Here is a 12,143-nt window from a genome sequence, read left to right as displayed (position 1 = left end):
ATCCATATAGACTACGTCTTCTACCACCCTGCCCTCATCAACCTTCCTGATCACTTCGTCAAAGAACTCTAACAAATTTGTGAGGCATGATCTCCACTCACAAAGCCGTGCTGACTACTCCTAATCAAACCCAGCCTTTTCAAATGCATGTATATCTCATCCCTCAGAATCTTTTCGGATGTTAAGCTTACTGGTCTGTAGTTCCCAGGCTTTTCTTTGCAGCCATTTCTTGAATAATGGCACAACCTTCACTACCCTGCTGTATTCTGGAAGCTCACCACTGGCTAACGATGATGCAAAAATATTAGGCAGGGCCTCTGCAATTTCTTCTCTAGCCTCTTGGTGTTCTTGGATATACCTGGTCAGAACCAGGAGATTTATCCACCTTCATACGTTCTAATGCACCCAACACTACCTCTACTGTAATATCGACTTTCCCGGAGATATCACCACTAACTTCCCCAATTTTCCAAGTTTCATATCTTTCTCCATGATAAACAGAGAAATATTCATTAAGAAACTCACCCATCTCCTGTGGCTCTCTATGTACATGTCCACTCTGGTTCTTCGGGGGGCCCTATTTTCTCTTTAGTTTTTTTTCCTTTAATAAACCTAATGTACCTCTTTGGATTCACCCTAATCTTCTCATCCAAGGCTACCTCATGCCTCTCTTTTCGCCCTCGTGATTTCCTCCTTCAGTAAACTCCTATATTCCCTGTATACCTCCAAGAATATCCTTGATCCCAGCTGCCTGTACCTGACCTCCTTTTATCGGGTCGAAGCCTCAATATCACTTGTCATCCAGGCTTCCCTATTCCTGCCAATCTTGTCCTTCACCCTCACAGGAACATATAGACCTTAAAAAGTGAGATAGCTAGAGTTTGAGGTCTTCCACTTGCCAGAGGTCCCTTTGCCTGCAAACAAACTACTGCAATCAACCCTTGCAAACTCCAGTCTAATTCCATCAAAATTCTCCTTGCCCCAATTTAGAGCTTGAACCTCTGGACCAGTTTCGTCCCTAACTACTTTAAATTTAATAGAACTAAGGTCACTGGTCCCAAAGTGCTCCCCCACTGTCACTCCCATCACCTACCCTGCCCTATTTCCAAAGAGGTTTGTCCCTTCCCAAGTAGGATCCTCTATGTACCCCTTGAGGAAACTTTCCTGAATGCACTTAACAAATTCCACTCTCTCTAAGCTCTTAACGCTTTGGCAGTCCTAGTCTATGTTAGGAAAATTAAAATCCCCTGCTATGACAGCCACATTGCTCCTGCACATCTCTCCAATCTCCCGACATATTTGTTCCACTAATTCCTGTTGAGTATTTGGCCTATAGTGTAACCCAAATAATATCACTGTATTTCTTATTATTATTTCTTAGCTCCACGCACAAAGCCTCACTGGATGATCCTTCAGTTATTTCATCTCTGACTCATCTCTGACTACTGATGTGATATTCCCCTTAATCAAAAATGCAACTCCCGCTACCCGACTTACAAAACCTCTGTCCCACCTAAAGCACCTGTACTCCGGCACATTAAGCTGCCAGTCCTGTCCCTCCCTTAGCCATGTTTCTGTAATGCCTATAATATTCCAGTCCCACATACCTATCCACACCCTGATTTCATCGGCCTTACCTGTCAGCCCTCTGGCATTGAAGTAAATGCAATTTACTCCTACAGGCATTCTTTATTTTCTGTCGTGTTCCAGCCTGAGCTGTCTCTTCAACTTAGTATTCTGATTACTGTGTCTCCTTCGAGCTTCGCACTTACCTCTCTGCTATTGAGGACTCCACCCTCTGCCAATCTAGTTTAAACCCTCCCTTACAGCATTAGCAAACCTGGCTGCCATGATATTGGTCCCCCTCCAGTTCAGGTGCAACCCGTGCCTCTTGAACAGGTCACCTCTGCCCCAGAAAAGATCCCAGTGATCTAAAAATCTGAATCCCTGCCTCCTGCGCCAGTTCTTTAGCCATGCGTTTATCTGCCATATCCTCTTGTTCTTATCCTCACTAGCACGTAACACTGGAAGTAATCAGGAGATTATCACTAATGAGGAACCGCTTTTTAACATTTTTCCGAGCTCTCCATGATCGTTATGCGGAACCTCATCCCTATTACTACCTATGTGATTAGTATTAAAGTGCACTTCATAGACTGATAAAAGTTAAAATGATTATTTTATCTCTAATGTTTGATACTATTTAGAAAAGATTATTGACTTGCGAGTGAAGATCAGCCACCATGGCAAAGATGGGGTTTCAATGCCTTATTATCCATTAGGATTTTTGAGCTTTTAAATACTGTTTCCATACTTGATCATTTGGTTCTGTAACCTTTATTGAAGTAACTGATATTTTGAACACATTTTTATTAATTCTCAAGTGACTCAGATTTTGCTAGGTGTGGAGCAGGATGGGGACATGGGCAGATTTGCATTCAGGTCCTGAAATGTCTGACTGTTACCCTGATGTGCGCACAACACTTTCAAGCCAGCAATCTGAGTTCAGCAGTTCTGTGACGAGTATTACCTCTGTTTAGTTCTCTCATTGCTGTTAGAGTCCCTGCATAAAGGTGTATCTTGTTTCTTGAGCAACAAATCCAATCCTGGGAAAATAATTCTGTATAGTGTCACATTGGGTATCTACATTGTGATTTAATTATACAGGTATTCTTTAAACTGAACTTTTGAAGTTTTTTTTCCGCTTCTTCCTTCATCTCAAACTTTGCATCATCTGTATTTTACCCGCTAAGTTTGTTGAAAAGTGATTTGTGCATGAGTGTTTTTCCATTTCTGCTTGGTTGTCAGAAAATGCTGTGATTTGCATTGTTTGGAAAGCATAAGGATATCACTGCAACCTCACACTGTGATTCCCTATTGAAGAATATTGCAATCCACTGCACAGCAAGACTGATAAAATTCTTTTTGATAAGATTAGAAGATCTCATCGTGAGGCTTTCTTTTGAGGTCAACAGTGAGTGCCCTTGTTCTGCTGTCAACCATAAGTGCTGGCTTAAAAGTTCCTGAATTGACCAGAAAAATGGGCTGCTAGGAAATAAATAGGTCAGGCAACTTCTTAGCTCCAACTCCCCACCTCCCTCCCCCTACCCCTCACCATTTTGGGAAAACACAGGTGTAAAGCTTGGTGTTACAGCTAATAGTTAACAGATATACTTTCCTACTGCTACTCATACTGATTAGTCATCCTGATCCAAGTCTGTGTTAGCATGATTATCTATTAACTACTTCACCCTGTACTTTCTTTGATGTCCCAGATTAGTTTCGTTTCAAAACCCAATTTCATTTTTCAAATGAAGATTTGTAATACCAATAATTAGTTCACTAAAGCTTGAATTCCATAATTGCTGTTCTGGTTGTTCCCGTAGATCAACATTACGTTCAAGGACTGTGAACATGAATACTACTCCTCAAAAAGAGAAAATTGATCAGTGTGACAATGATGAGAAACTTTACCAAGGGAAAAAATCAAAATTATCGAAACCAATACTGGAGGAACTGTTTTCATCAAAAATAGGTATGCTTTTGATTGAATTGCCAAAATCCTAGACTTCAGAGTTTGTATTTTCTGAGGCAATAAATATCCTGTCGAAATGAATTCAACTTTATAACTATTGGATTCAAAACACTAAAAACTGGTCGCAGGTGAGTTTTGTGAAAGTACTATTGAAATCCTGCAGCTCTGACAGCATCTGTGGAGAGTAAAATGTTTTGACTCCAATATGACTTTTTCAGAACTGCATTTACAGCCTTCTTGTCTTAATTTATTGTGATCTCTTATCTGAAACAAGCACTGGTAATTGGACTAAAGCAATTTCTAGTAGTAAATGCTTTTTTGAAAAAGAAATGGAAAAGGATCTGGGTATTCCAGGATGGAGGACAGGAAAAAATTGTGGCTGTAAGAGCTGCTCCTTTTGTTTGAGATATTTTAGGTGCTGGAGGTGATTTCCTCAAATTCCAGGAGCAGCAATTACTGTTTTAGATGCTGTTGCATTGTTTTGGAACTTTCGTGGGAAAAGATCAAAACAACAGCACTTTTAAAAAGAGAAAAACAGACTAAAAGCAGCAACCAGATGGTCAGTGAGGGAGAGAAAGAAACCTACACTGCTAACCGACACAGCAATGAATCTGCACAGTTACTGTCGTTGCTGTTTGAGTTCATATATCTCTGGAAATCAGAGTGCGTTGAGGAAAAATTAACAAAGAGTGAAATTCATAGCTGACTTTGGAGGAACCTGTGTGGGAGAGCTCACAGCACAGGAACAGAGAAGTGCATTGTTTTAACCTTGCTGTACGTCTCCAGTAGTGAGTAGATCGGGTTCTTTTCTGATTTATGTTTTCTTGAGTTTTGTCTTTAAAAATATAAACCATAAGTACTAAGTTGGCCTGGAGCACTGTTTTTTTAGAGCAAAAAGGTGAAGCTATTTTCTGGGTCTGTAAATTGTGAAGGAGCAAAGATGGCTTTGAGTAGAGTGATATGCTCTTCCTGTCGAATGTAGAGTTTAGGGAGAGTTTCCATGTTACTGATAATTATGTCTGCATGAAGGGTCTTTGGTTGTGAATCCTATCTGATCGCATGGAGTGGCAGTTAGAGGCAATGAGGAATTTACAAGAGGTAGAGGCTATGATGGATAGCAGTTGTAGGAAGGGACAAAAGCACAGATATAGTCAGAGAGATGGCTTAACTCTAGGAAAGGTAGGAGGAGTAGGCAGGTAGTCTTCTGTGGCTATCCCCATTTCAAACAAGTATGCTGTTTTAGAAAATGTAGGGTATGGATTCTCGGAGGAATGTAGCACAAACAGCCAAGTTTCTGGTATCGAGACTGGCTCTAATGCAATGAAGGGTACATCAGGTTCCAAACAATCGATTGTGATAGGGGACTCTATAGTCTGAGGCACAGACAGACGCTTCTGCGGCCAGCAGCGAAATCTCAGAATGATGTGTTGCTTCCCTGGTGCCAGAATCAAGGGTATCTCACTGGGTGCAGAATCTGCTCAAAGGGGAGAGGAACCAGCAGGAATTCATTGTACACGTTGGAGCTAACGACATAGAAAGGAAAAAGAATGAGATTCTGAAGGGAGAATTTGGAGAGTTGGGCAAGAATTTAAAAAGGAGATCCTCGCAGGTATTAATATCTGGATTACTCACGGTGCTACAAGCTAGTGAGGGTCGGAATAGGAAGATAGAGCAGATGAATGGCTGGAGAGCTGATGCAGGGGAGAAGGGTTCACATTTTTGGATCATTGGAATCTCTTCTGGAGCAGGAGTGAACTGTACAGGAAAGACGGACTGCACCTGAATTGGAAGGGGGCTAATATACTGTCTGGGAGATTCGATAGAGCCACTTGGAAGGATTTAAACTAGTCGGGTGGGGTTTTGGAGGGGGAGGAGGATTGGTGGTTAGGTGGGACCCAGGGAAATAGTGAGGAAAGAGATCACTCTGAGAATGGTATAGTTGGGAAAGGGACTGAGTCAAACAGTCAGGGCAGGCAGGGACAAAGCAGAGGACAAGGTAGGACTGACTGATAAGTTAAACTGCATTTACTTCAATGCAAGAGGCCAAACTGGGAAGGCAGATGAACTCTGGACATGGTAAGGAACATGGGGCTGGGATATCATAGCAATTACAGAAACATGGCTCCGGGATGGACAGGAATGATTTTGGATACAAATGCTTTTGCAAGGATAGAAGGAGGGGGGGGAAAGAGAGGACAGGGAGTGGCATTTTTGATAAAGGATAGCATTACTGCTGTATTTAGGGTGTGTATTCTCAGGAAACATCCAAGGAAGTTATCTGGGTGGAACTGATAAATAAGAAAGAGATGATCACCTTAGTAGAATTGTATTATAGACACCCTCAATAGTCAGCAGGAAATTTTAGAAACAAATTTGTATGGAGATTTCAGTTAGCTGTAAGAACAATAGAGTAGTTATTGTTGGGGATTTTAACTTTCCAAACATAGACTGGGGCTGCCAGAGTATTTTAAGGATTTAGATGGGTGAGGAATTTATTAAGTCTACACCAGAAAAATTTGATTCAGTGTGTGGATGTATATACGAGAGAAGGTACAAAACTTGACCTACTCTTGGGAAATAAGGCAGGGCAAGTGACTGAAGTGTCAGTGGGGGAGCACTTTGCAGCCAACAACCATAATTAATTCTATTAGTTTTGAAATAATAATGGGAAAGGATAGACCGGATCTAAAAGTTGAAGTTCTAAATTGGAGGAAGGCTAATTTTGACAGCATTAGGCAAGAACTTTCAAAAGCTGATTGGGGGCAGATATTCACAGGTAAAGGGTTGGCTGGAAAATAGGAAGCCTTCAGAAATGAGATAACAAGAGTCCAGAGAAGGTATATTCCTGTTAGAGTGAAAGGGAAGGCTGCATGATGAAAGAAATTGAGGGTTTGGTTAAGAAGAAGAAGGAAGCATATGTCAGATATGGACAGGATAGATTGAGTGAATCCTTAGAGTATAAAGGCAGTAGGAGTATACTTAAGAGGGAAATCAGGAAGGCAAAAAGGGGACATGAGATGGTTTGGGCAAATAGAATTAAGGAGAATCCAAAGAGTTTTTATAAATACATTAAGAACAAAAGGGTAACTCGGGAGAGAATAGGGCCCCTCAAATATCAACAAGGCAGTCTCTGTGGAACCACAGGAGATGGGGAGATACTAAACGAGTATTTTGTCAGTTTTACTATGGGGAAGGCCATGGAAGCTATAGAATGTGGGGAAATAGATGGTGACATCTTGAAAAATGTCCATATTGCAGAGGAGGAAGTGCTGGATGTCTTGAAACGCATAAAAGTGGATAAATCACCAGGACCTGATCAGGTGTCCCCTCTGTGGGAAGTGATTATTCGGCCCCTTGCTGAAATATTTCAATCATGGATGGTCACACGTGAGGTGCCGGAAGACTGGAGGTTGGCTAACGTGGTGCCACTATTTTAAAAAGGAAAAGCCAGCAAACTATTGTCCAGGTGAGCCTGACATCGGTGATGGGCAAGTTGTTGAAGGGAATCCTGAGGGACAGGATTTACATGTATTTGAAAAGGCAAGGACTGATCAGGGATAGTTAGCATGGCTTTGTGTGTGGGAAATCCTGTCTCACGAACTTGATTTGAGGTTTTTCAAGAAGTAACAAAGAGGATTGATGAGGGCAGAGCAGTAGACCTGATCTAATATGGATTTCAGTAAGGCGTTTGACAAGGTTCCTCATGGTAGACTGGTTAGCAAGGTTGGATCTCATGGAATACAGGGAGAACTAGCCATTTGGATACAGAAGGTAGAAGGCAGATGGTGGTGGTGGAGGGTTGCTTTTCAGATTGGAGGCCTGTGACCAGTGGTGTGCCACAAGAATCGGTGCTGGGTCCACAACTTTTCTTCATTTTACATAAATGATTTGGATGTGAACATAGGAGGAGGTATAGTTAGTAAGTTTGCAGATGATACCAAAATTGGAGGTGTCATGGTCAATGAAGAAAGTTACGTCAGATTACAAGGGGATCTTGATCAGATGGGCCAATGGGCTGAGGAATGGCAGATGGAGTTTAATTTAGATTAATGCAAGGTGCTGCATTTTTTGGGAAAGCAAATCTTAGCAGGACTTAGACACTTAATGGCAAGGTCCTCAGGAGTGTTATCGAACAAAGAGACCTTGGAGTGCAGGTTCATAGTTCCTTGAAAGTAGAATCACAGGTAGGTAGGATACTGAAGAAGGTGTTTGGTGTGCTTTCCTTTATTGGTCAGAGCAATGAATATAGGATTTGGGAGGTCATGTTGCAGCTGTACAGAATGTTGGTTAGACCACTTTTGGAATATTGCGTGCAATTCTGGTCTCCTTTCTATCTGAAGGATGCTTTGAGCTATAAGGAGAGGCTGAATAGGCTGGGGCTGTTTTCCTTGGAGCATCAGAGGGGTGACCTTATTGATGTTTCTAAAATCATGAGGGATATGGATTGGATAAATAGACAAAGTCCCCTGGGGTGGGGGAGTCCAGAGCTAGAGGGCCTAGGTTTAGGGTGAGAGGGGAAAAATATATAAAAGGAATGTAAGGTGCAACTTTTTCCACAGAGAGTGGTTCCTGTATGGAATGAGCTGCCAGAGGGAATGGTGGAGGCTGGTACAATTACAACATTTAAAAGGCATCTGGATGGGTATATGAAGAGGGAGGGTTTCGAGGGATATGGGCCAAGTGCTGGAAAATGGGACTCTATTAGATTTGGATATCTAGTTGGCATGGACCAATTGGACCCAAAGGTCTGTTCATGCTGTGTATCTCTATGACTAATGACTCTAAAATTGATTGAAGTGGGCAAACCTGAATGATCGAATAGGCTTTGCCATTTGATGGTTCCTGTGCTGTTGGCGGCAGTAGAAACTAGTTTTGCAGATTACATTGTTTCATTGAAGGCCTCATTCTAATCAATAAAAACACAATAGAGTTGCCTAGTGTTATTTTTGTCACTGAGTCATGTGAAATTGATTGATATCCAAGGGGTATTATTCTGTTATCTTGGGGGACTGAGATTTCTTCAAAGAATCTTTTACTTACAGGCACAATATTTCATTGGAAAATGTTGAAAGGAGATTCTTCAACTCTTTTTTACTGAAAGATTAGTCGTGCAAATTGGACCTTTCATCTGCAAGTAGTAGCTTCAAGGCTGGTTGTTCATACTTTCTTTGGTACTTTCACACTCGGTACATGTATTCAAAAAGTATAAAACTATTCACCGTATTACAAATTTAATGTTTTGATTTATCATTTTATCACGGATTTTTCAAACACTGTATTTCTGAGGACCAGAATCACCAGTTTTTCCCAAAAAGGTAGACTTGATTCCCTTTAATAACTTATCAATTAGCATACATTTGATTCTATATTAGCATACTCATTGCAGAATTTAGTTTAGGCTAACTAAGATATGTTTCATACTGGGATTCCCATTTTTCTTTCCAGGTATGCATTTAAATATTTAGACTCTATTGCCCCATATAATCTTAAGTTATCTTTAAAACTCTTAAGAGGAGAGATTTGGATGTGAGCATAAGAGGTATAGTTAGTAAGTTTTCAAATGACACCAAAATTGGAGGTGTAATGGACAGCGAAGAAGGTTACCTCCGTTTACAGCGGGATCTTGATCAGATGGGCCAATGGGCTGAGAAGTGGCAGATGGAGTTTAATTTAGATACATGTGAGGTGCTGCATTTTGGGAAAGCAAAGCTTAGCAGGATTGATATATTTAATGGTAACGTCCTTGGGAGTGTTGCTGAACAAAGAGATCTTGGAGTGCAGGTTCATAGCTCCTTGAAAGTGGAGTTGCAGGTAGACAGGATAGTGAAGAAGGCATTTGGTATGCTTTCTTTTATTGGTCAGAGTATTTAGTACAGGGGTTGAGAGGTCATGTTACAACTGTACAGGACATTGGTTAGGCCACTGTTGGAATATTGCGTGCAGTTCTCGTCTCCTTCCTATTGGAAAGATGTTGTGAAACTTGAAAGGGTTCAGAAAAGATTTACAAGGATGTTGCCAGGGTTGGGGGATTTGAGCTACAGGGAGAGATTGAATAAGCTAGGGCTGTTTTCCCTGGAGTGTCGGAGGCTGAGGGGTGACCTTATAGAGGTTTACAAAATTGAGGGGCGTGGATAGGACAAAGAGACAAAAGCTTTTCCCTGGGTTGGGGAAGTCCAAAACGAGAGAGCATAGGTTTAGGGTGAGAGGGGAAAGATATAAAAGAGCCCTAAGGGGCAACCTTTTCACGCAGAGGGTGGTATGTGTATGGAATGAGCTGCCAGAGGAAGTGATGGGGGCTGGTACAATTGCAACATTTAAGAGGCATCTGGATGCGTATATGAATAGGAAGGGTTTGGAGGGATATGGGCCGGGTGCTGGCAGGTGGGACTAGATTGGGTTGGAATATCTGGTCAGCATGGATGAGTTGGACTGAAGGGTCTGTTTCTGTGCTGTATATCTCTGACTCTATGAAGGGTTCATGTGGCACTGCAGAGATTTGGGCTGAGAAGATTAAAAGTTGATCCAATAACAGGGCATTTTGAGGAGTGGAGGAGAAATGTACGATTATGCTGATGCCAGGCTAAACAGGCTAAGTTAATGTGAAAAGTTAAAGAGTACATGATACTAACAAGTTTTGATAATGTAATTCTATATTGTGGATTGAAGCATATAAAAGCACTGCAGATCAGTGATGATGGGATCTGTGGAGAAGCAGAACATGATATAAATGTGTAACATAGTATGAATACCTGAATTTTAAACCAGCTGGAGGGATGAAAATTTCGCAAGGAAGGTATTAAACAGATTTAGTCTAGAGGTGAAAAATGTGAATCTCTTAATTATGTGAACACCAATGTGAGGTTGGAAACATGGTTAAAATCTTCATAATTGGTTGGAATTAATGTTTGAAGCTCCACTTTTGGCCAAATGAAATCCTCTTGTGTAGTCTGAGTAATCGGCCAGGGACGAGAATGGAATTAGTGGGAATGTAATGTAATGTAATGTGTATTGGAGACTGAATGGTCTGTCTTTCATCTTGGAATTCAACTGAGACAAATTTTAACTTTCCCAAAACTTCTGTAAGGTGACATTCTGAATGTGAAGAGATCAAGATTGGTGTGATGAATGCTTACCCCATGCTGTGTATGATTCTATAGCGCAGCTTGTTGTTAAAGTGGAGAACAATGGGGCTGATTTTAAAAATAATACCTTCAGAAGCAGAAAGAAATTTTTGAAAGGGAACTCTTCTTTTTACGTACAGTAGAGTTGGAGCTAAACATTGCATAAGAGACAAAAATGTTGAATTTTGCGGACATCAAGTTCTTGGCAGGTACAGAGGGCTGACTGAAAAACTTGAGCAGAGAGCCTTTAGAGATAAGTATTTGGAGATGGCAAATGATTTTTTTTCATGAGGAAGTTAAAAGTGGAAATGTTGTTGTTTGAGACCAGATGGGTTAAGGGTGGATTTTTGAAGGAAGTTCCTGATGACCATTTTGAATCGGAATAGAGTGGTGCCTGTGCAAAGTTAGTGTAGAAATATTGACAAGTATGCAGCAGGCAGTCATTCTTCTGAAACCCAATGAGACACAGTAATAATTAACAGAGGTAAGCCAATTCGGCAATTAAAGGAATGACTCTCCCTGGTGTATGGCAGATATGCTCCAGTGCAACATTTCAACCTGAAGGAACAAAAATGGGCTCACCATTTCCGGCAACCGACTCCACACAGGCATCTACTTCAAACTCGCAGACTCCCACAGTTACCTGGATGACACCTCCTCCCACCCCCACTCCTGAAAAAGCGCTATCCCTTACTCCCAATTCCTCTGCCTCTGCCATATCTGCTCCCAGGAGGAGCAATTCCGCTCATAGACATGCCAGATGGCCTCCTACTTCAAGGAATGCAATTTTCCTATTCCACGTAATCAACAATGCCTTCCAGCCCATCTCCACTACCTACATATCTGCCCTTGAATCCTACCCTTCCAATCGCAATAAAGATAGAATTCTCCCTAGTCCTCACCTTCCAGCCCACTAATTTCTGGATGCAGCACGTTATCCTCCCCCATTTCCGCTAACTACAGTCTGAGCCCGCCACCAGAGATATACTTACTCCCCACCCCTATCAGCATTCCGCAGAGACCATTCCCTCCGCCACTCCCTTAATAGATGCACACCCCTCCATCAACCTACCCCCCTCTCCCCACAACTTCTGTTGCCACAGCAAGGGGTGTAAAGCCTGAGCCTCACCCTCGTCCGAGGCCCTAAAAGATCCTTCCTCCTCCAGCAGAGATTTTTCTGCACATCCAAACACCTCATCTGTGTCCATTGCTCTCAATGTGGTCTCCTGTACATTGGGGAGACAGGACGCCAACTCGGTGAAGGTTTCAGGGAACATCTCTGCGACACATGCACCAAACAACCCCTCCGGCCAGTGGTCGATCACTTCAATTCGCCCTCCCACTCTGCCAAGGACATGCAAAACTTGGGCTACATCCACTACCAAATCTAAGCCACTTGACGCCTGGAGGAAGAATGTCTCATCTTCCCCCATGGGGCTCTCCAGCCACATGGCATCAATGTTTGACTTCACCAGTTTCCTCATCTC

The 12,143-nt window shown here is 42.0% G+C and overlaps 1 protein-coding gene across 4 annotated transcripts in view; it reads left to right on the top strand.

The window, feature by feature from the left end:
• The window catches only part of LOC122539881 (breast cancer type 1 susceptibility protein homolog), an 85,460-nt gene that overhangs the window by 30,072 nt on the left and 43,245 nt on the right, over positions 1 to 12,143 (top strand). For all 4 annotated transcript variants that reach the window (XM_043675020.2, XM_043675021.2, XM_087977843.1 and 1 more), the window contains exon 9: positions 3,387 to 3,535. In XM_043675020.2, the coding sequence (XP_043530955.2) occupies positions 3,387 to 3,535 (149 nt within the window). The remainder of the gene's footprint in view (positions 1 to 3,386; positions 3,536 to 12,143) is intronic.

Source organism: Chiloscyllium plagiosum, unplaced genomic scaffold, assembly GCF_037043375.1.
Source record: "Chiloscyllium plagiosum isolate Xiang-an unplaced genomic scaffold, Cpla_swu_hap1 HiC_scaffold_32, whole genome shotgun sequence".
NCBI classification, from domain to species: Eukaryota; Metazoa; Chordata; class Chondrichthyes; order Orectolobiformes; family Hemiscylliidae; genus Chiloscyllium; species Chiloscyllium plagiosum.
This window is presented reverse-complemented; position numbering and strand designations above follow the sequence as displayed.